A 23,139-nucleotide genomic window follows, 5' to 3' on the forward strand; every position below is an offset into this window, starting at 1 on the left:
TGCCACTGACTTTTGAAGGTTAATTTTGAAGCCTGACACCTTACTGTTTTGCCTGATGATTTCCAAAAGCTTCTTGCTGGATTCCTTAGGTTTTCTGTGTATACTATCATGTCATCTGCAAATAGGGAGAGTTTGACTTCTTTTTCAATCTGTATCCCTTTAATTCCTTGCTCCTGTCTGATTGCTATGGCAAGAACTTATAACACTATGTTGAATAGTAATGGTGATAGTGGGCAGCCTAGTACCTGATCTGAGGGGAAATGCTTCCAGTCTTTCACCACTGAGTTGTTGGCTGTAGGCTTGCTATATATAGACTCCACTATCTTGAGGATTTTTCCATCTATTCCCATTTTTTGTAGTGTTTTGATCATAAAGGGATGTTGTATTTTTTCAAAGGCTTTCTCTGCATCTATTGATATGACCATGTGGTTTTTGGTCTTGCTTTTATTGATGTGGTGGATTATGTTGATTGATTTACGTATATTAAACCAACCTTGCATTCCTGGGATAAACCCCACTTGGTCATGATGAACAATCTTTTTAATACACTGCAGTATCTGGGTGGCTAGAATTTTGTTCAATATTTTAGCATCTGTTCAACAGAGATATTGGTCTGTAGTTTTTTTTTTTTTTTTTTTTTGGTTGTGTCCTGTCTGCTTTTGGTATCAGAGTGATGTTGGCTTCATAGATGCTGGAAGGGAGTATTCCAGTGTCTTCAATCTCCTGGAAGACTTTTAAAAGTAAAGATATTAGTTCTTCTTTAAAGGCTTTGTAGAATTCATTTGTAAAACCATCTGGTCCAGGATTTTTATTATTGGGAAGGTTTTTGATAACTGTGTCAATTTCTTATTTATTTATTTTTAATAATTTTAATACAGTTTAAATCTGCTTTCCTGCTTCATTTCAGCTCTTTTACTGCCAAACCTGAGGGCAGTGACTGCTTCAGTTTCTCTGCATCTCCTTATCTGTGATGACCGAGGTATAAAGGTACCTGCTGCACTGGACTTTAAACTTCACATTATCTTTGTTTTTCTTGATCTTTACAAACTTGGCGTCCTTGTGCCATCAGCAGGAAGTCCTTGATCTCCTCGATCTTGTGGGGCATGACACCTACAGACAGAGAGATGCTCTTAGAGAGTGGTGAGCAACACGGAAGGTGGAAAGAAAAAAAAAAAGATCTGTGTCAATTTTATTAGCTGTGATGGGCCTGTTCATGTTATCCACTTCCTCTTTACTTAGTTTTGGAAGTTGGTAGGTATCTAGGAAGTCATCCATTTCTTCCAGGTTCTCTAGCTTGGTGGCATATAGTTGTTCATAGAAGCCTCGCATGATATGTTGAATTTCTGCAGTGTCTTTGGAAGTATCTCCTCTTTTATTTACAATCCAATTTATTTGGGTCTTCTCCATTTCTGTTTTGTGAATCTGGCTAAAGGTTTGTTAATTTTATTCACTCTTTCAAAGAACCAACATTTACTTTGTTGATCTTTTGTATGGTTTTCTTATTTTCAATGTTATTTATTTATGCCCTAACTTTGGTGATTTCTGTCCTTCTGGTTGCTTTAGGGTTCCTTTGTTCTTGTTCTTGTAGGTCTTTTTTTTATATATAATTTTTCCCCTGCCCCTATATAATTTTTTAATTAATCAATTTATTTATTCCCTTTTGTTGCCCTTTTATTATTGTAGTTATTATTGTTGTTGATGTTGTTTGTTGCTGGATAGGACAGAGAGAAATGGAGAGAGGAGGGGGGAAGACAGAGAGGGGGAGAGAAAGATAGATACCTGCAGACTTGCTTTACTGCCTGTGAAGCGACTCCCCTGCAGGTGGAGAGCCGGGGGCTCAAACCAGGATCCTTATGCTGGTCCTTGTGAAATGTGCCATGTGTGCTTAACCTGCTGCGCTACCACCCGACTCCCTCTTCTAGGTCTTTAAGGTGTGCAATCCGGTTGTTTATTTGTGCTTTTTCTTGTTTCCTAATGTGTGCCTGTATGGCTATGAACTTCCCTCTCAGTAATGCCTTAGCTGTGTTTCAAATATTTTGATAGCTTGTGTCTTCATTTATTTATTTATTTATTTTTCCTCCTCCAGGGTTATTGCTGGGCTCGGTGCCTGCACCATGAATCCACCGCTCCTGGAGGCCATTTTTTCCCCCCTTTTGTTGCCCTTGTTGTAGCTTCGTTGTGGCTATTATTATTGGCCTTGTTGACGCAATTCGTTGTTGGATAGGACAGAGAGAAATGGAGAGAGCAGGGGAAGACAGAGAAGGGGAGAGAAAGATAGACCTGCTTCACCGCCTGTGAAGTGACTCCCCTGCAGGTGGGGAGCCGGGGGCTCGAACCGGGATCCTTACGCTGGTACCTGCGCTTTGCGCCACATGCGCTTAACCCACTGCACCACCGCCCGACCCCCTCTTCATTTTTTAAAAGTATTTATTTATTCCCTTTTATTGCCCTTGTTGTTTTATTGTTGTTCTTATTGATGTCATCGTTATTGGATAGGACAGAGAGAAATGGAGAGAAGAGGGGAAGACGGAGAGGGGGAGAGAAAGATAGACACCTGCAGACTTGTTTCACTGCTTGTGAAGCGACTCCCTTGCAGATGGGGATCCGGGGCCTCGAACTGGGAACCTTACGCCATTCCTTCTGCTTTGCGCCACGTGCACCTAACCCACTGCGCTACCGCCCAACTCCCTTGTGTCTTCATTTTCATTGAACTCTCGAAACTTTTTGATTTCTTCCTTTATTTTCTCTTTGACCCAGTAGTTAAGTAGTGTACTGCTGAGTTTCAACATTTTGGGTCTATTACTAATCTTTTGTTTATTGTTAAGAGTTAGTTTATTCCACTATGGTCTGAGAAGATGCTTGGGATGACTTAGTGCTTTTGAATTTGCTGATGCTGTCTTTGTGGCCTACCATATGGTCTATCCTTGAGAATGACCCATGTGGACTTGAGTGAATGTGTATTCCAGTTTCTTGGGTTGTATGATTCTGAAAATGTGCAATAGTTCTAGTTTATCTAACTCCTCATTTAGCTCCCTCATTTCTTTATTGATTTTCTGCCTGGATGATCTGTCAAGTTGACAGTGGGGTGTTGAAGTCCCCTACTATGACTGTGTTGCTGTTATTATATTGCTGTAGCTCTTCAGTAGATACTTGAAGTATTTAGATGGCTTCTCATTTGGTGCATAGTTGTTAATAATTGTTAAGTCCTCTTGATTGACTGATCCTCTGAGCATTAAGTAATGTCCATCTCTATCTTTTTAATTTTATTTATTTTAAAGTCTATCATATCAGATATGAGAATAGCTGTTCCTGCCCTTTTTTGTGGACCATTGGCTTGTATGATAGTTTTCCATCCTTTCCCTTTGAGTCTGTCTTGTTGAGGTGGGTTTCCTGTAGACAGCATATTGTTGGGTTATGTTTTCTGACCCATCTTCCTACTCTGTGCCTTTTAATAGGTGAATTCAGGCTATTGATATTTATTGATATCAAAGATTGAAAATATTTTAAAGCCATTCTTGTAGTTTTAGAGTGTTCTGATATATGGCCTATTTATGGTGGTCTGTTTATAGGAGACCTTTCAGAACTTCTTTCAGGGTAGGCTTGGTGACAGTTGATTCTTTCAACTGTTGCTTGTCTGAGAAGGTTTTTATGCTTCCATCTAGTCTGAATGACAGTCTAGCAGGATGCAGCCATCTTGTTTGAAAGCCTTTCTCACTGAGCGCTCGATAGTTACCTTGCCATTCTCTTCTGTCTTCTGGCCTGTAGTGTTTGTGTGGAGAAGTCTGCTGCTAATCTTATGGGTTTTCCTTTGTCGGTGGCTCTTTGTTTTTCTCTTGCAGCCTTCAGGATCCTTTCCTTATCCTTATTCCTTTCCATTGTAAATAGGATGTGTCTTGATGTCTTTTAAGTCTGGGTTAATTCTGTTTGAGACCCTCTGGGATTCTTGAGCCTTTATGTCTTTGATATTTTCTAGACTAGAGAAGTTCTCAGCTATTAGGTCCTGCAGAATGCTTTCTTCCCCTCCCTCTCTTTCTTCCTCTGGTAAGCCAATAATGCATATATTGTTTCTTTTGAAGTCACCCCTTATGTCTCTGTTGTTTTTAAAATCTATTAATTTCTTTTTGAGATCTCTTACTTGTTTTTTAGTTGTCTCTAATTCATCCTCATGCTTGCTCATTCTGTCTTCAGCCTCATTGATTCTATTCTCTCCCCTCTACTGTTTTCTGGAGTTATCTGTTTTGTTACCCTGTTCTGATACTGTTTTAATTTGTTCAGCTAGTTGTGTGTTGGGCATTATGCCCTGCTCCATCGTTGATACTATGGTCTATTTACATAATAACTGTTTTGCCTGAGACTCGCCCTGCTTGCAGGGTATTGGATTATCCCATTGGTTAGAACCTTCACAACAGCTACTATGAAAGCTTTCTTTCTTCGCACTCTTTTCTTTTCTCCACCCCCTCTCCTAGCCATTTCCTTTTCCGAACTGCCACTTCCACTTCAAAAGATATAAAGGCGCTGTCTCTGATCAATAAAGGCATTGCATTGTGTTCCCACTCCGTCACGAGTTCCTGGTCTCTCTCCCTCGTCACTGAGTAAGCAGCAGCCCAGGTTGGCTCCAGTTGAGTTCTCTACAACCTGGAGAGCATGTGTTCGGGAAGAAACACCCGTGATGCTAGCCCGGCAGTTGTGTTCTTAGCTCAGCTATTTCAGCTTTCAGCTCTCTAATAACCTTGATATAATGAGTGTTTTCTTCCAGAGTCTCATTTGTTGTTTCTGCATTTGTTGCTGAGGAGTTATTCTGATGCACTCTCCGCCCCCAGGTTTTACTACGCCGCGCAAAACCCTAGCATTGCCCCCTTCAACCAATCCTGGCCCTACACGTCATGCCGCATGAAACCCTAGCATTGCCCCCTTCAACCAATCCTGGCCCTACACGTCACCTCTGGTTGTCGCCCAATAAAAAGCCCCCTCACCCCCCCCCTCTCTCTCTGGGCTCTCAGCTCTCCCTCTCTGAGGTCTCGCTCCCTGCTCTCCCCCCGTGGTCGGCCATTGCTGGCTGGCTCCACGTGATCCAAACCAAACCCCACCCATCCTATAATAAAGATTTGTGTACCCCTTTGCTCTGGACGTCCGCTCTCTTCTCTGCGGTGCAGCCCGACACCAGACCACCTCAACAACATCTGGCGCCCATTGTATTCCGTACCCACACCACGCCCGGCCTGAGGTCTCTGAAACCGCCCAGACACAGTTTTCTAGGAAATTTAAATTGGCTTAGGCAGTATCTCTATCTGCCCACAAGCTGCCTCCAACCACTGTTTGACCTGTTGAAAGGAAACAAACAGCCCTCTTCAAAACGATGGTGCTGTTATTCCTGAAGAACAAGAAATACTACAAGAGGACCAGATGCAGGATACATCCCAGGACCCGTAATACAACATGGCAGAACCTACAAAATCTGGCTCACAGAGACCTCTCTCCTACCCTTTCCCTGAATCCCGGAAAAACCATCTGAACCCCTGCACACCCTGACGGCACCCACTACATGGCACGACTACCGTGGCACACCCCCCGAAACCCTAGATGTCACTCAACTCAATCTGAAGAACCTGATACATAGACTCCAAGGACAGAACTTTCTTCATGCCTGGTTACCGTTCCTGCTTCTGACCTGCTTGTCACATGTTGGCAGTTCCAGCTGGCTATCTACAGAAAAGCAACATTCCAGCGGCTGACCTCCCTCATGCAGCGTTGCATCCCCTGCCAATTTCTTCCCCTAGCCATCTACTTCGGACTGAGACTTGTATCGGACTTTCTGACATACCCTATATACATTTTACACAATTTTGAAGCAGCTTATTTCCCTTCACGCTGCTGGTTTTTCATAGACTGATCCTGAGTAATTCATAGACTTTACAGACTGTTGCCTTGAGGACTATACAATGCCAAATAGCCCCTCTGTTTGGTGGGTCATACCTCCCGCTTCCCCCTCATTATGTACCCTTGCCCCTTTCCCCACCCAAGCAGGGAATGTTCCTTTACACACCAATCCCTCCCTTCACACCACACTGGCTTTTACTACTCCCCTACTTGTCCCTTCCTGCTTTGTTATATCATTTAGGCTTATGCCCAAAAGGTTTCTGCCCCATGATAGTCTTTTATAGACTTTGTACATCTTATGTAATTACTAGATAGAAAGATAGAAAAGATGTAGAGATATTGTGAAGAGATGGTTGAGCAGGCTGCGCTTAAACCTATGAGATGAGTCTTCTCTCTCTCTAAAGAGGGGTTGAGCACAGGAGGATGCATAAATCTCACAAGGTTCGCAGCCATTTAAGCCTTCCATCCTCCACAGAAAGTCCTACATCTTCCCACCTGAGCATGGCATTCCTCTAAAACATTTAAGCCTGCTCCATTCCATTTTTCTTTACTGTGTCCATTTAGATATAAAGGGATAGGAGGAGATGTTGCTGAGGAGTTATTCTGATGCAGTCTCCACCCCCAGGTTTTACTACGCCGCGCGAAACCCTAGCATTGCCCCCTTCAACCAATCCTGGCCCTACACGTCACCTCTGGTTGTCGCCCAATAAAAAGCCCCCTCACCCCCCCCTCTCTCTGGGCTCTCAGCTCTTCCTCTCTGAGGTCTCGCTCCCTGCTCTCCCCCCGTGGTCGGCCATTGCTGGCTGGCTCCACGTGATCCGAACCAAACCCCCCCCCATCCTATAATAAAGATTTTTTTTTTAAATATTTATTTTATTTATTTATTCCCTTTTGTTGCCCTTGTTGTTTTATTGTTGTAGTTATTATTGTTGTTGTCGTTGTTAGATAGGACAGAGAGAAATGGAGAGAGGAGGGGAAGACAGAGAGGAGGAGAGAAAGATAGACACCTGCAGACCTGCTTCACCGCCTGTGAAGCGACTCCCCTGCAGATGGGGAGCCGGGGTTCGAACCAGGATCCGGGATAATAAAGATTTGTATACCCCTTTGCTCTGGACGTCCGCTCTCTTCTCTGCGGTGCAGCCCGACACCAGACCACCACAACAACATGCATTTCTTTTTTTTTTTTTTCCTCCAGGGTTATTGCTGGGCTCCGTGCCTGCACCATGAATCCACCGCTCCTGGAGGCCATTTTTTTCCCTTTTGTTGCCCTTGTTGTAGCTTCGTTGTGGCTATTATTATTGCCCTTGTTGATGCAATTCGTTGTTGGATAGGACAGAGAGAAATGGAGAGAGGAGGGGAAGACAGAGAAGGGGAGAGAAAGATAGATCTGCTTCACCGCCTGTGAAGCGACTCCCCTGCAGGTGGGGAGCTGGGGGCTCGAACCGGGATCCTTACGCCGGTCCCTGCGCTTTGTGCCACATGCGCTTAACCCACTGCGCCACCGCCCGACCCCGTTTCTGCATTTCTGATGACAATTCTTTCAAACTCTGTACTCACTCCTTTGATTATTTCCTTAACTAGTGTTTGGATGTTGACCTCATTATTTTGTGCTTCACCCTTTGGGGGGGCTTTTAGCTGGACTGTTGTCCTAGTTCATTTCTCCAATATTTCTTCTTGTTGGTTTAACCAGTCTATATAGTATGTTATGAGGTCCCTCTCTCAGTACTTTTCAAATTACTGATCACTCTTGCCTGGATTGACTTGTGTCTAAGTAAGGTAATTAAAGGGTTCACATTTGTGGAAATTGATAGTTGTTTCAATATTATTTCAATCCCTGAGTTGGAGCAAGGAGGCTATTAAACTCTCTTTTGTTCTTTTACTTCCCTGTTGGCTATGGGATCTCAGGGCTTTTAAACTGCAAGTAGGCTTCTTAGTTTAATCACTCACTCCTGAAGAAGAGATAAAACAGGGTGGGGGAGAGATAATACAGTGGCTATGCAGAGACTCTCACACCCCAAGGATCCAAAGCTCCGGGCTCAATTCAGCTTCTCTGCCAAGCTGGGCAGCACTGCTGAGCCCTGTGAGTTTCTAAACAAGTCCTATTTATAATCTGTAGGTTCTGAGGCAATTATTCACCATGTTCGTATTAGGAAAACAATGTGGAAAGCCTCCCACTATACAGCCCCACTGCTAGGTCATCGAGGTGTAGATCTTCTCCTGAGTTTCCTGGTCAGTTCTCTGTCCCCAGATGTCAGCCCAGGGCCTCCCCCCTACTGCTCTAGCCTCTGAGGGCAGTAGCAATGGAGACTCACAGGTGCATTTGGTGAGTCTTAGGGGAGTCCTCTCTTCTGTTCAGCAGTCTTTTTGTTGGTCAAGCAGACTGGAGGTAGTGCCTCAACTGGTAAACTGCTGCACTGTTACCAGCCACTTAATCTCTCCTTTTGCTCCTCTCTGTCCACAAGCCACATATTCCCCCCCCCCCATTTATTTCTTTAGGATAGACAGAAATAAAGAGTGAAAGAGGGAGAGAGACAGAGACCCACAGTCCTGCTCCACTGTTTGTGACCCCCCCCCCCCCCAGATACAGAGCAGTGCTTGAGCTGGGTCCTTTCACATAGTAACATGTGCACTACTGAATCCCATGCATCACCACCCGGCCCACTCCCCAGTTTAATCTACAGCACCACTATAAACCAGCAGTACTCTGATAAGACAAAACTAAACCAAATTTCCTATTATTTTCTTCCTTTTACTGTTAATAACTATGATTATTCTGTCTTTATGAATTTTCTTGTCTTATGGAAGTTATGTAGGTGGAATTATAAGTGCTCCTCTATAAATGGCTTATTTCACTTAACATCTATCTTCCAGCTTCATGTCTTTGTAACTTATGTCAGAATTTCTTTTTTTAAAAAGTAAATTAGAGGGAATCAGGCAGTAGTGCAGTGGGTTAAGCACATGTGGCACAAAGCACAAGGACTGGCATAAGGATCCCGGTTCAACCCCCTGGCTCCCCATCTGCAGGTCTGCAGGTGTCTGTCTTTCTCTCATCCTCTGTCCTCCCCTCCTCTCTCCATTTCTCTCTCTTCTGTCCAACGACAACATCAACAACAATAACTACAACAATAAAACAAGGGCAACAAAAGGGAATAAATATTTTTAAAAAATTAGAAATTAAATTATACTTAGGATAGCTTAGATTTTCAGATTAAAATCAAATTCTAAAGAGATTTTTTTGAATTTCTATTACTTGTATTTATATATTGAATAGACACAGAAATTGAGCAAGGGGGAAATACAAAAAGACAGAGACCTACAGCACTACATCACCACTTGTAAGTCAACTATTATTTCTATAACTATCTATATTTTTATATATTTGTCCTCCTTTTTTTCTTTGCCCACTTTTAATGGTCCTGCCTTCCTTTCTAAGTCATACCTATAACTTTTACTACTTCCAAATGTTCTTCCTTTTTTCTTCTTCTCTTTCCAGGTCCTGATGGAATTGGAGTTCAGGGCCCTCTGGTCATCTATTCCTAATACCCCCCCCCCCAGGAATATGGACCAAAAATCTTTATGGGATGCAGAAAGTGGGAGTTCTGGCTTCTGTAATTGCTTCTTCACTGGACGTAGGTGTTGGCAGGTTGATCCATACCCCTGTTTCTATCTTTCCCTGGTAGGGTAGGGCTCTGGAGAGGTGAAGTCCCAGGGCACACTGGTGAGGTCAAGATCTTCCCTCTCAATTTCTCTCTGTCCTATATTAAAAGAAAAAAAAAAGGTGGGGGGAGATGGACACCAGGAGTGGTGGATTTATTATGCAAGCATAGAGCCCCAGTGATAACCTAGTGGCAAAAAAAAAAAAAAAAAAAAAAAGGAGACACTTGAGGGTAGTAGTCAGTGCTTTCTATGAAGACAGTGCCAAAAGCAAAGAAAGCTCCTGTCCCTCCGAAAGCCAAAGCCTAAGTCAAAACTTTGAAGACCAAGAAAGCAGTGTTCCCTTATGGATTAAAATCAAAACCAAAAACTGTTATTATGGTGGTTCTGGGGATTGAACCTGGGACTTTGGAGCCTCACACATGAAGGTCTTTTGCAGAACCATAATGTCTCCCCAGCCTGTTTGTGACTACTTTGATAGCTCTGGGAGAAGCTAGCTCCATATATTAAGTCTGCCTGAGACTCCACTGTCTGAATATTCATACAGGCTATGCCACGAAGTTTGTGGAGAGTTGTTTCATGAGGACTTGGGTGTTCTGTCTACATCAGTAGGCAGCAGACGTGTGGGAACAGTCTTCAGATGAAGGACCCTGAGAGCTGCTGAGTCTGTTTCCTGACCTGTCCAAGACTGCCTGTTGTGTGAAGTCAAGACATTGTGAAGTGACCTGAGATATGGTAGTAACTGGAAGAGGAACGTAAATATAGTCAAGGCAAGCTGATAAGTTTCTTTTCTTTTCTTTTTTTTTGCCTTCAGGGTTATGCTGGAGTTCATTGCCTGCACAACCAATCCACTGCTCCTGGTGGCCATTTTTCCCATTTTACTGGATAGGGCAGAGAGAAATTGAGGAGAGGAAGAATGACATCTACAGATCTGCTTCACTACTAGTGAAGCATCTCCCCCTTCAGGTGGGGAACCAGGGGCTCACACCGCCATCCTTGCTCTTTAAACTATGTGTGCTAACACAATGTGCCACCACCCGGTCTGTGGGCAATATATCTTTTGACCCATTTGAACACACAAAATATTTTTATTGTTTAGTCACCTTATCCTTTGTTTCAATATAAACACTTCAGGACAGTTACTTAATAAACTATGGATTTACTGTGGTTACCCCCATGATGATAGAAAAATGTCTGATATTAGAATGTCAGATTTAAATTGGCACTATTTTTTTTTTATGCCTCCAGGGTTAATGCTGGGGCTCAGTGCTTGCACTACGAATCCACTGTTCCTGGAGGCCATTTTCCCCATTTTGTTGCCATCGTTATTATTGTTGTCATTGCTGTTGTTGTTGGATAGAATAGAGAGAAAGGGAGACGGGGAGAGAAAGAAAGACACCTTCAGACCTGCTTCACCGCCTGTGAAGTGACTTCCCTTGCCCTCGCCCCCGCAAATGGGGAGCTGGGGGGCTGGAACCAGGATCCTTAAGCGGGTCCTTGCGCTTTGCACCATGTGTTTAACCTGCTGCACTGTGCTACCACCTGATCCCCAAATTGACACTATTTTAGTTATGTGTATACAGTTTTTTAAAAATTTTTTTATTAAATATTGGTGTTCATTTCACTTTGTAATTACTTACCTGGTTGCTTTAATATAGTTAGGCTTTGGGAGCTGGGTGGTAAGCAGTGGGTCAAAGGATCCCGGTTTGAGCCCCTGGCTCTCCACAGGCAGGGAGTCGCTTCACAATGGGTGAAGCAGGTCTGCAGCTGTCTATCTTACTCTCCCCCTTTGTCTTCCCCTCCCCTCTCCATTTCTCTCTGTCCTATCCAACAACGACAATAAAACAAGGGCAATAAAAAGAGAATAAATAAATATTAAAAAACCTCGAATAACACAGAATTACAATAGTGACATAAGCTTTAAATTGATAGGATGTTAACTACCACAGAAAGTGGATATATGGGTGGGAGAGACAGCATAATGGTTATGCAAACAGGCTCTCATGCCTGAGGCTCTTAAGTCCCAGGTTCAATCCCCCACACCACCATAAGAGCTGAGCAGTGCTCTGGTGTTTCTGTCTCTTTCTCTGTGTGTGTGTGTGTCTGCATCTCTCTCAAAAATAAAATTAATAATAATAATAATAAAAAAAACCTTGCTTCTCAGATGCTGGAAGAGAAACTTAAAAAAAAAAGTGGATATATTACTACTATATAATTATCAAATATGTACCTTTCACAGTTGAAGAACAGAAAAATAGTCTAAGCTGAATTTTTATACAAGTCTTTATTTACAACTTGTTTAACAACTGTACACTTTTTGCAGCCTTGAAAACATTTTTGTACTTGAATGGGAAAATAGAGTTTGACCAAATCTTAACTTTATTCTTCATATACATATACATGTTATATGCATACATATAAACACATACATATAATACCGTAAGTTGGCAGTTGTGAAACTAAAATGAATTACTGTTTTTCAAAGAAAACACAAGAGTCCAAAACAGGTGAAAAACCTGTTTTTCGGTGATTTCTTAGACAATGTGATATTAGTGAAAATTGTTTACTGAGTCTAACATGTAATTCACTTCAGAAAAACTTGGTAAGAAAAGCCACCAAGCTAATATCGCAAATGGTTGGTAAATTCAGTAAACAAGTGTCAAATGCTTGGGTACCACTTTATACAGTGTCGCTAAATCTGTATCAATTCTATTTGTAAACTGAGAAAATGAGAGTCCTATGTGGACTTCATTTTTGGATTATAATGACAAAGATTGAAACTGGGCATTCAATAGTCAACCAGAAATAAAAACATACTTATCACTATCCTTTTTGTGAAGGCTAAAATGCAAGGCAGATAACTACGAAGGCAAATATGAAACTGACAATTCACAGAACAATCAATAATACTTAAGACGTTTGTATAAGGCTCTAGAACTGGGGTTGTAATTAATACAACTCCAACTCCAATGTGCTAAGGTGTTTTCCAGCTCATGTGAAAAGTTTAAAAAAATACTGTAAGGAAAAAAAAAAAGCCTCTTTCCATATCCCTAGTGTGTGCTGGAATATATTAATCAAGATAGGACAAATTATTAAATGATATGCTTGAAATTTAGCTTTTACTACACAACCTAAAAGTTGGATGTTAAAAATGTTTAGGCAATTGTCAAAACATGAAAACTGCAAAACAAGATAAATTATTTAGCTAAGTACAAAGCAGTATGAATTATACATAACCTGTAACAGCAATAATATTTTAGTGCATTTGAATTTAAAGTAACTAATCCTATTAAAAATAAGGCAAATACTAAAAAAGTAGAAGCCCCCAAGTTAAGTGATTGGCATTTGTGTACAGTCATTTCTGTATTTATACTAAAATGCTATTACTTATCTCAAGTATACTGAGAATTTCCCTTAACTAGTGAGTCTCTACAGAACATATATTAAGTTAGGGCACTGATGAAATAAGCTCAAATCATACCACTTTTGCCTCTGTTCTTGAAAAGCATTAAGATTTTTATAATTTATTTACTTGAAAATTGACACTATTAGGTCAAGTCTGTTTGATTAAAAAAAGTTAAAGCATCATGAATTTACAGTGGCATAGTTTTAACTAAGTACTAAGCTGACCCCCAAGAATTACTACTAGGCCTTTACTTTTACTGAAGAATTCAAATAATTCATCAATACAGACCCCTTTAGCACTTTTACAACAGGTCAAGTTAACATTAAAAAAAAAAACAACACCATTATATTAACTAGGTTACTGGAAAAAATTGTTTCATACACGAAACCTGATTCATAGGCTGTGGTGTACTTTTATACCATAGGAGGAAGATAATAAAAGGACCAAAGCAAATATATTGTTGACAATTTTCATTAGACCTGTATGGACTTAAAATAGAAGAGATTTAATTAATTATGTAGGTTGAAAAATAAAGAATTGAGAATTTGCTTAAAAATATGTTGAAAAAGTAATGGAGTAAATTCTGTACTGAACTAATAGGTATATTGAAGGCTAACTTCACAGATAAAAATAATTTTCATGGGGCCAGTGGTGAACACCTGGTTAAGTGCAAGCATTACAGTGCACAAGACACTGGGTTCAAGCCCGTGGTCCCCATCTGTAAGGGGGCGCTTCATAAGTGGTGAAGCAGGACTGCAGGTGTCTTTGTCTCTCTCCCTATCTCCTACTTCCCTCTAAATTTCTCTGTCCTATCAAATAAAATAAAGTTAAAAAATAAATAAAAAATAATTTTCATCACTGCAGAAAAAAAAATTGACTACAGTAATGCTAACAAAGATTTGAAAATGAGGACAAAAATACAGGTATTCAGTTAACTTATGACAATGCTTAGACTTTACTGCTGTGGTTGAACAAAGTTGTTTCTTTTTTGTAAAAAAAAAAACAAAAACCAGCCTGTTTTAAAGACCTTGGAAAAATCAAAACACCATTCTTTAATCTTTAAAGTTAGTTAGCTGGTGGCAAGGGAAATGGAAATTTAAATGCTATTTAGTCTTAAATAATTTAAGTTGCTGTCTGTGGGTAGTGGTTATTGAACTGGGCAGTGTAGGTCTACAATCTAATCTACACAAAGCCAACAGATGATAAAGATATTTACAAAGGGACTTATCCATTCAACGTCTAACTAGAAGATATTTTGCATGTGAGAGAGATAGAGCGAATTGAATGTTTAACTTCTAATTTTTTAAATATTTTTTTTTACACTGGAAGGACAAAAGCAGCTCTTCCCAAAGATCAGAGTCTTTAGTATGTTCTTTTCCAGAGGAAAGCTTATCAGTAGAATAGGGACTTAATGCAGAAGAAAATGTGTCTAAAACTTTTCACACTATAGAAAAACGAAACTGCTCTTAGAGAAAAATCTTACTGATGTAAAATGTAAAACAGAAGTCATGCCTAGCAGTATCAACCCAACTTCAGATTAATTTAAAAAATCTTAAGAAAGATTACATATTTAGGTGACCATATAGTTCTCTTAGTGAGTATTCCAAAGTAAGAAAGAACCCCAGTGGAAAAGTTATTAATTGAAAATGCCACAGAAAGGTCAAGGGAAAATAATAGTAAAGTGCTAGGAAAATATAATTTCAGTTAAATATAAATATATGATTAGAAATAATAGTACACAATAAGGAACTCTAATATGACACATAAAATAAATTCATAATCGAATGTATATACAATAATCTCTGTTCATAGGTTGATAAATACATGAACACTAAATGCAATTAAATTCCCTTTAATTAATTTTAATATGCTTTAAACTGATTATTTTCCTTCATCAATTCAGACATCTCTACAGTGATAATGCCTACTCAGAGGTTTCCACATACATTAAAGCCTCAGCATACTTTGGTAATTTTTTCCCCTTCACTTTCAGACTGTTCTTTTAATGTACTTAAATTCTTCAGGTTCTAAGTAGAAATAACTAGATATTGGATGGCTCCATGGTTCAAAACATTCCTTTTCTGAAACCTAAACATTTAATTTAGAGCCTGGTAATAATATATCAGGCAAATGAAGGCTCCCTGTAAAATATGTTTAACTATCTATATTGACGTACTTTCACATACAGTTTAATTGAGCTCTATGTATATTCAAGGGGGATATAAAATTAAGCTGATGGCTTGAAAACTGGGTAATGTGGCAGATTGATCTTCATAACTGTTAAGAAGTCAGTAGTGATTTCCAGTCACCATAGAATTTTTTTTCCTCACTTGATCAAATCGTCATCTGATCAAAGCATAGCATCCTTAACGGCCTTCAATCACTCTATTAGTTTTACTAATTGGTTAAGAATTTTAAACTGAGGAGCTGGTACAGCACACTCATCCCCACATGAGAGGCCTTGTATCTGAGTCCCCAGTGACATGGGAGAGCCTGCAGGGGTGTGGGGGGTGCGGAAGCTCCACCAAGTGGTGGACTGATGCTACAGTCTCTTCTGTCTCTCTCCTTCTCTCCCTAAAAGAGAAAGAGGGGGAAAAAATGCCTGCCAGAAGCGCTGGAATGGTGCAGCTTCCTAGCCTCAAATGAAAATGTTTTCCTCTCCACTGGTGAATATATGAAACATACACAGTACTGTGTACCAAATCAATGTCCAACTTAAGAGAAGGATTAGAAAAGCAAATGTATTCAACAATTTGTTTGGCTTTGTATGTTAACTCTCTTTTCAGCCACCAGGTTCCAGATGCCAGCATGACGCTGACCAGACTTCCCTGGACTGACGACCCCACCAATGCGTGAGCCCCACCCTACTAGGGAAAGAGAGAGGCAGACTGGGAGTATGGACCGACCAGTCAACCCCCATGTTCAGCGGGGAAGCAATTACAGAAGCCAAACCTTCCATCTTCTGCAACCCACAACGACCCTGGGTCCATACTCCCAGAGGGATAGAGAATGGGAAAGCTATCAGAGGAGGGGATGGGATAGGGAGATCGGGTGGTGGGAATTGTGTGGAGTTGTAAGCTTCCTATCCTACAGTTTTGTTAATGTCTCCTTTCTTAAATAAATAAGAGTGGGGACATCCCATACTCATCTTTATCTTTCTAGCTTAGCTGACTTAACAAAACCATTGGGCCATTGGGCTTCCCGGCCGTGGTGGTGGGGGGTGGAGCGGGGGTGTGTGTGGCTGGGATGGGACACAGACTTTTGGTGGTGGGAATAGTGTTTATGAAAAAATAAATAAAAAAGAAAGAAAAGCAAATGTATTTTGTCTACTGAATAAGTATGTAATTAAGACTATTTTATATAATCTACTACTTTAGGACCATTTCTTAAAACACTGTGGATTTATTTGTACTTGCCTTAATATTTACTTGTAATTAGGCCATTTCTCATGCTGATCACCTAGTGTAGGCGTGACTTTGCCTAGTAGCCTTTTGTTACTTTCTCAGATTTCTCTTCTCTCTCTCTTCCTCTTCTCCAACACCACAGCATGAAAGCTTCTCCCAGGGTCATAGTACTCGCCTGTGTTGTGCTGGGGATGCAAACCTGGGTGGTAGGTTCATGCAAAGTAGATACCCTCTCAGGTGAGCTACATACCTGGCCTCCTCTCAGATTGCTATGCTTATTCATATATAGCATACAAACCTAAAATTATGGAAAACATAAGAAATCCAAGAAATACTGGAGAGATATAATTATGAATATGTAATTATTAGGAAATATAACTCCCAACTGCCATTATTGCAAAATCCATATATTTGCCATAATTATACTCGTCTCTAGTTTCTCTTATCCCTTCTTATCTAGTCCCTTCTCTTATCATTTTCAGCACAATTATAAAAATCCATGTGTAAACATGTTATAATAAAGATGAATTAATAAAAGGGTGTTTAAAAAATCAGTACACACTTCCCAAGAATATAATCAGTGATGTACAAAACTCTGATGTGTTGTCACATCTAAGTTGTCCTTCATTTTAGAAAAAGAAAGCTATAAATATTAATATCTCCATGATTTAGGAAATGGGGAGAAAATAAATTATCTCGGTTAGCAGCAAATTATTTAATAACTTTTGAGAACTGAATCACTGTAAAACTTTAGAATGACAAATTATGCTAAAATTGGAAAATATATCATTCAAAATTTCAGTGCAAAGACCATGTAACAATTATTTAAACAAACATGTTTACAGAAAATAAAAAAAAATTAGGTTATAAATAAATATACTGAGAATATCCCACCTCATATAAAAGCTACATGGTATACAAAATTTTAATCATTACAGTTACACCATGTAAGGTCTGAAACCTCTTTCTAAATGTAGTGATAATGAGTTGTCCAAGTAGCAAAATAAGTTGCTATTTTGACAGCTAGGACTATAGGAAAGGACATTATCTTTATTGAATGGAAAGTATATTCAATATATATAAAGAAAGCATATGCTAAAATAAATTTTTCAAGATTCTGGGATCCTATTTTTATTTTTTGTATTTTCTTCATGCTACTTTAGGGCATCACTTGAGCTTCACTGTTAAGTACAATGCTACATCAGTTCAACAGCCCTTTCTAGGCATAGTTCCTTCATAATATAAGGATAAAAAGTCAAAATATTTTTTTCATCGCTTAATGAGCAAACAAAAAGTTTGCATTTTTCTCTATGTTGCTATTTTTTTTTTCAAAAAGCAAGATGCTTATAAATAAACTCATCTCACTTTAGAAGCAAAGGTATTCTTATCCATGTGATTTTTAAAAAATTTACATTTTCTTCTAAGATTGGGATAAATTTCAGGTTATTCCCCTCTCAATTCCAGTATCACTTCATTGAGGTGCAAAGGTGTATTTCCATATTTCCCCAAGATGGGTGTCAACGCATTTCCCCTTCAAGCCAATCATCATCTGTTTCATCATAGGAACTTGGGTTCTCAGTCTCCCCTCAGTGCTCCTCCTTTACTCCCTTCTGAGTCTCCCAATCTGTCGTGTTAGACTACAGTCCATCGAGGTTTTTGACACGGGGTTAAGTGTTGTTACTGCCAAGGACTGGGTCTAGAGTCTGATCCTCACCAACATACTTGCTCTGGCAAGAGTGTTGTTTGGGTTCTCTTTCCCTTCTTTTCTCACTGTGTCATTAATAAAGAAATCTTTCTCTCTCTTTCTCTTTAAAAAGAAAAAAAGATTTCAGTATCACAGTTCATAATTTTTAAAATCTTTTCTTCCAGAACATTACCCTTTCTATAATCTAGGGCCACTTAATAAAATAATTTAATCTTGGACATCTAGGATCTGGTTTTTGAAAGTTCTTTTGAAATATACCCAATTGTGTTTCTCTTTATAGATGTGGTAAATTACTAAATTTGCTGGGCTTTTTTTCCAATACAAACATCTTAAATATACAGTGCAGAACATAAATGTAATGATCTAGGTATTTGTTTAACTGTGGTCACATGAAGTTTCTGTGTACAAGTAGTTTGGAAAATACAGCCCAGCATGGTTTACATCTATCAATAGATAAAGCAGCCAATGCTTTTTAACGTCCAAATACAGTATGTATAATCACAAACCTCCTGAATATTATTATTTGAGAAAGAGAAATGTCATAAATCCTGGCAAAACTGGGCAAGGGAAACAGAGGTTCTCATGGTTATAACTAAGTTTTATTTTTATTTAATAAAAAAAGGATAGAATGGTTTTTTAGAATATAGAATTTTTTTCTATGGAATAAAATATAATAAAAAGTATGGCAAAGGAGAGTGAAAATATGAACATAAATACTAAAATAATAACATGCAACAAATGCTTAAAGCAAACGTTCCTTCCAAAACCTTGGTACCTTTCCAACCCACTTAGAGAAATATATCTGAATAGATGGGAAGGTGAGAGACCAAGAACGAAGTGTAGTAAACAGAGAACTTAAATTGAAATTTCTCATCTCATGGGCTATATCCACTTAATGAGTAATTTACAGACTCTTTTAGGTGGGTATAACTTCCCAATAATTTTAACTTTTTCAAAATTAGTGTTCATACTTTGTTTAAAATCAGATGAACCCTGAAGTCATTTGTGAAATGAGGTGGGCTTACTATTTATCTTTAAATAATTTTTAATCATAGTGTCAACATTATGTTGATTAGGGCCTCCCAATGCATTTTGTTCACATGGTTCTCTCCATTACCACTTCTTGTCTTATGATCCAATCAAGTATTTACTCTGTTCTTAGGCTTCCGTACTTAAATGTATGGGATAATTTCTGTGTATAGTCTAATAATACAATATGAAGACAAATGAAAACACTGCTAATTTTTCAGTTCAATTTTTTTTTTTGATAAAAAAGTAAGTAAAGACTTTAACACTGAATGTAGTTTCTTAAAATTACTTACATTTAGTTTGATTTAAAGTTATTCATCTGTACTGACTATGGAAGTAAAAGAAACCTGAACTTTCAAGTAGTAAGAACATGAAGTAAAACCACGTTACTAGGCAACCTATGTAAATAAACAAATGAGAAAACAAAACAACAAAAACAATGGTGATAGTGAGGCTTATACACCTACAGAGGTATGAAAAGCTGTATTCCCCAAATTTCATAATTTTATAAGCAATGATAAACCTATAATATTTGTTTAAAAATAAAAGTCAACTTAATTTTGATAATTTCTGCTTCCAAATGGACTATGTTATATGAAAAAGGTGGAAGGGGAACTTAAATATAATTTAAGACCAAATAGTATAGTCAAAATGGAAAGTTAGGCAGAGGCATTTAACTTTTAAATGAATGATATTTTGCAATTATATAGCACCTTATATAGTCAAAGTGCTTGACAAACATTATTTCACAACTATTCATCAATGTAAATGAACATGGTTCAAAATCTGTCAACCTATCTAGCACTTTGAGGCAACCAAAGATCCAAGATAACCTATTCTGTAGCAAATTCTTGAATTCATACATAGCATTATGAAAAAATCTAAAAAGATCTGTCATAATTTTACATGAGTCACTTATTGATCTAAGTGAGAGATATCCATATGCTTAATATTAGAGAAAATTGAGAAATAGAAGAGTTTATTTTCATGAGTAAGTAAAAAAATGAGGTGCAGGTCGACAAAGAAATTGCCCCAAAGGTAAGGCCTTAGAAGTGTATGAAAAAGGGCGGGGGAGACAGCATAATGGTTATGCAAACAGACTCTCATGCCTGAGGCTCCTAAATCCCAGGTTCAATCCCCTGCCCACCATAAGCCAGAGCTGAGCAGTGCTCTGGTGTCTCATAGCGTGTGTGTATGTGTCTCTCTCTGCATCTCTCTCAAAAATAAAATTAATAAAAAAAAAATATTAAAAAAAAAAAAAGAAGTATATGAAAAATAAATCTTTCAGATGTGAAGAGCAATGAAACTAAAATGCCAGCCACATTGTTAGAATGTGATCTTCAGTTCTGTGACATTACGAAACAAAAAAAGTATTGTTCTGCTCATTTTTCCTTTATAATTTCCCCCAAATAGCCTAACCAGTGTATTCATTCACTTCTGTCAACAAACAAGAAGCTGGTAAATAATGAAACACTATGTGTTTTAAAAATAGTTCCTAAATCTTCAGACAAATTCAGTTTCCTATAAAACAATATGAAAACTTTTTTTCTCTAAATAATTCTATCAGGTGCCTTAGGTAAGATTTGATCAGCACCTCTGCCAATGCATCTCTGTCTCTGCAAAAAGTACACTTGCCAACCTTTTTATATAGTAAATATGCAAGTTATTTGAAGTGCATTTGGAAAATAATCGAAAACACAGAATAATACATAGTAAAAAGATTAATTCCCTTTAAACAAAGACATTCTTATAAAGCATGATAACAGAGGCACAATAAAGAATAGAAATTGTATATCAATTACTGGCATAAAATCTAATTCATTACAAAGCATACACCATTGGGGAAAGAACATTTTCATACAAAAAGAAAAGTACTATTATACAACACTTTTAATTAGACATTTAAAAATGTTTGGCACATTAAAAGAAACTGAAAGGACTACAAAATAAAGGACCAAGAAATGAAAACATTATAGGTACAGGAAAGTCTTCAAGATAGGAACAACTGAACATTAACATAACAGAGACAAAACACAAGCTGGCTGAATTTCCTGAAATGCTGTTATATGTGACAGAAGTATGCTTTGAATCAGGGTGTTTTTTTTTTTTTTTTTTACGTTAATGGCAAGAGATGTCTACCTTGCTGTGGCTGGTTGGACATGGCCAGGGTAAGATCTTCTTGTGCTGGTTGCTTGTCTTTGCCTGGCCAGAAATGACTGCCCTGAGCCTGTACTAGCAAGTCTATCTTCAGCCGCCTTTTTATGCAGAGTCATTCCCTATAACACAGAGGGAGAAGAGTTGTCAATAAAACATAATAGTGGAATACATACACAAAGCAAAATTTCTTCATGCAGAATTTGTTACTTGTATCACAAGGCACTATTAGGGATATTAATTCAACTCATAGCTTAAAAGCATACAAAGACATTTTAATTCCAACAATTAGGCACAGATTTTCCTTTGGAAAAATTAAAGCTTAATTTGCTCAAGTTAAATATAACTAAAATGATGATAGAGGCTGATTTGGACATAAATTAGAAATACTCAATTATATGTATTCCCCTTTCAAATCAAATGCACAGTGATTTACCAATCAAAAAAAAAAAAGGGGTGGGGGGGCAATTGATTGGTAGCTGTTGATTCAGAGGACTTATTTTAGAATTGAAAAGCACAAAAGCACATTTTTTAAGGTTTAGAAAGCCTCTCCAGGTTTAATACATACCACCATGCAGTTTTTCTTCATTCCAGGCAGATTTGCATTTTCAAACAAATTATCAAAAATATCTGGTAGCCCACAACAGAGGGTTCAACCAAGAATAGAGGCTCTTTCTTGAAGAACTAAAGATGATCTAACTTAGGAGGGGTGGAACCTCTGTTGCTGGGATCAGAACACCTTCTTAAACGGAAGGAGGAAATCCTTTTTTTTTTTTTTTTTTTGGCACCAGGGTTATCGCTGGGGCTTGGTGCTTACACTGTCAATCGGCTTCTCCTAGGAGCTATTTTCCCCATTTTATTGGACAGGACAGAGAGAAACTGAAAGAGAAGGGGAGACAGAGAGGGGAGAGGAAGACAGACGCCTGCAGAACTGCTTCGCCACTTGTGAAGTATCCCCCCTGCAGGTGGGGAGTTTGAATCAGAATCCTTCCATGGGTCCTGGAGCTTTGTACTATGTGCGCTTAACCCGGTGCACCACAGCTTGGTTATTGCTCCAACCCCCCGGAAGGGGAGAATCCTCTATAGGTGGTATAACAATTACAAAGTAATGAGCAGATGGGGGTAGGTCATTCTGGTTATTATTAAATGAGAATGTAATAAACTAGTGAAGAGTAATCCTACCTAGGCAAACAGGAATAACAGCGTTCAAGTAAACTAATGGAATTGTATGCTAGAAATAAGCAGGCAGCTAGGAGTCAAAAGAAGAACTGAATAGAAAAGCCAGTCTATAGGAAGATAAATATGCTTCTGCAGAATGAACTGGACAAACTGGTACAAAGGACAACTTTAAGACAATCTTAACACAGGGGCTAGCTTCTAGGTATTGACTTCATAATTTTTTTTTTTTTGACTTCATAATTTTAATAGCATTTCAGTCTCTCATATATACCTAGGGACACAATTTCTCTCCATTTTCTCAATGAGAAAGTCTGGAACATGTTTTTGACACAATCTGAGACAAAAACATTTAAGGATTTGAATATAATTGATAAATATATTAGTAATTTTTAATATACAAATTTGGCTACATATACCAACAATTCTTTCTCATTAAAAACTTTCTTCACGGGGGTCGGGTGGTGGCGCAGTGGGTTAAGCGCACGTGGCGCAAAGCGCAGGGACCGGCGTAAGGATCCCGGTTCGAGCCCCCGGCTCCCCACCAGCAGTGGAGTCGTTTCACGGGCGGTGAAGCAGGTATGCAGATGTCTATCTTTCTCTCCCCCTCTCTGTCTTCCCCTCCTCTCTCCATTTCTCTCTGTCCTATCCAACAACAAAGCAACGTCAACAATGGCAATAATAACCGCAATGAGGCTGCAACAACTAGGGCAACAAAAAGGGGAAAAAATGGC

At 38.9% G+C, this 23,139-nt stretch overlaps 1 protein-coding gene and 1 pseudogene across 1 annotated transcript in view; both read right to left on the reverse strand.

Moving 5' to 3' along the window:
• Positions 1–356: 356 nt before the first annotated feature.
• Positions 357–1,637, reverse strand: LOC132536940 (large ribosomal subunit protein eL38-like; annotated as a pseudogene).
• A 10,159-nt stretch (positions 1,638–11,796) lies between these two features.
• HOOK3 (hook microtubule tethering protein 3) overlaps positions 11,797–23,139 on the reverse strand; it is a 103,630-nt gene continuing 92,287 nt past the window's right edge. Inside the window, exon 22 of the mRNA XM_060181586.1 lies at positions 11,797–21,351. Within this exon, the coding sequence (XP_060037569.1) occupies positions 21,211–21,351 (141 nt within the window). The 3' untranslated portion in view covers positions 11,797–21,210. The remainder of the gene's footprint in view (positions 21,352–23,139) is intronic.

Source organism: Erinaceus europaeus, chromosome 2 (genome assembly GCF_950295315.1).
Source record: "Erinaceus europaeus chromosome 2, mEriEur2.1, whole genome shotgun sequence".
Lineage (NCBI taxonomy): Eukaryota > Metazoa > Chordata > Mammalia > Eulipotyphla > Erinaceidae > Erinaceus > Erinaceus europaeus.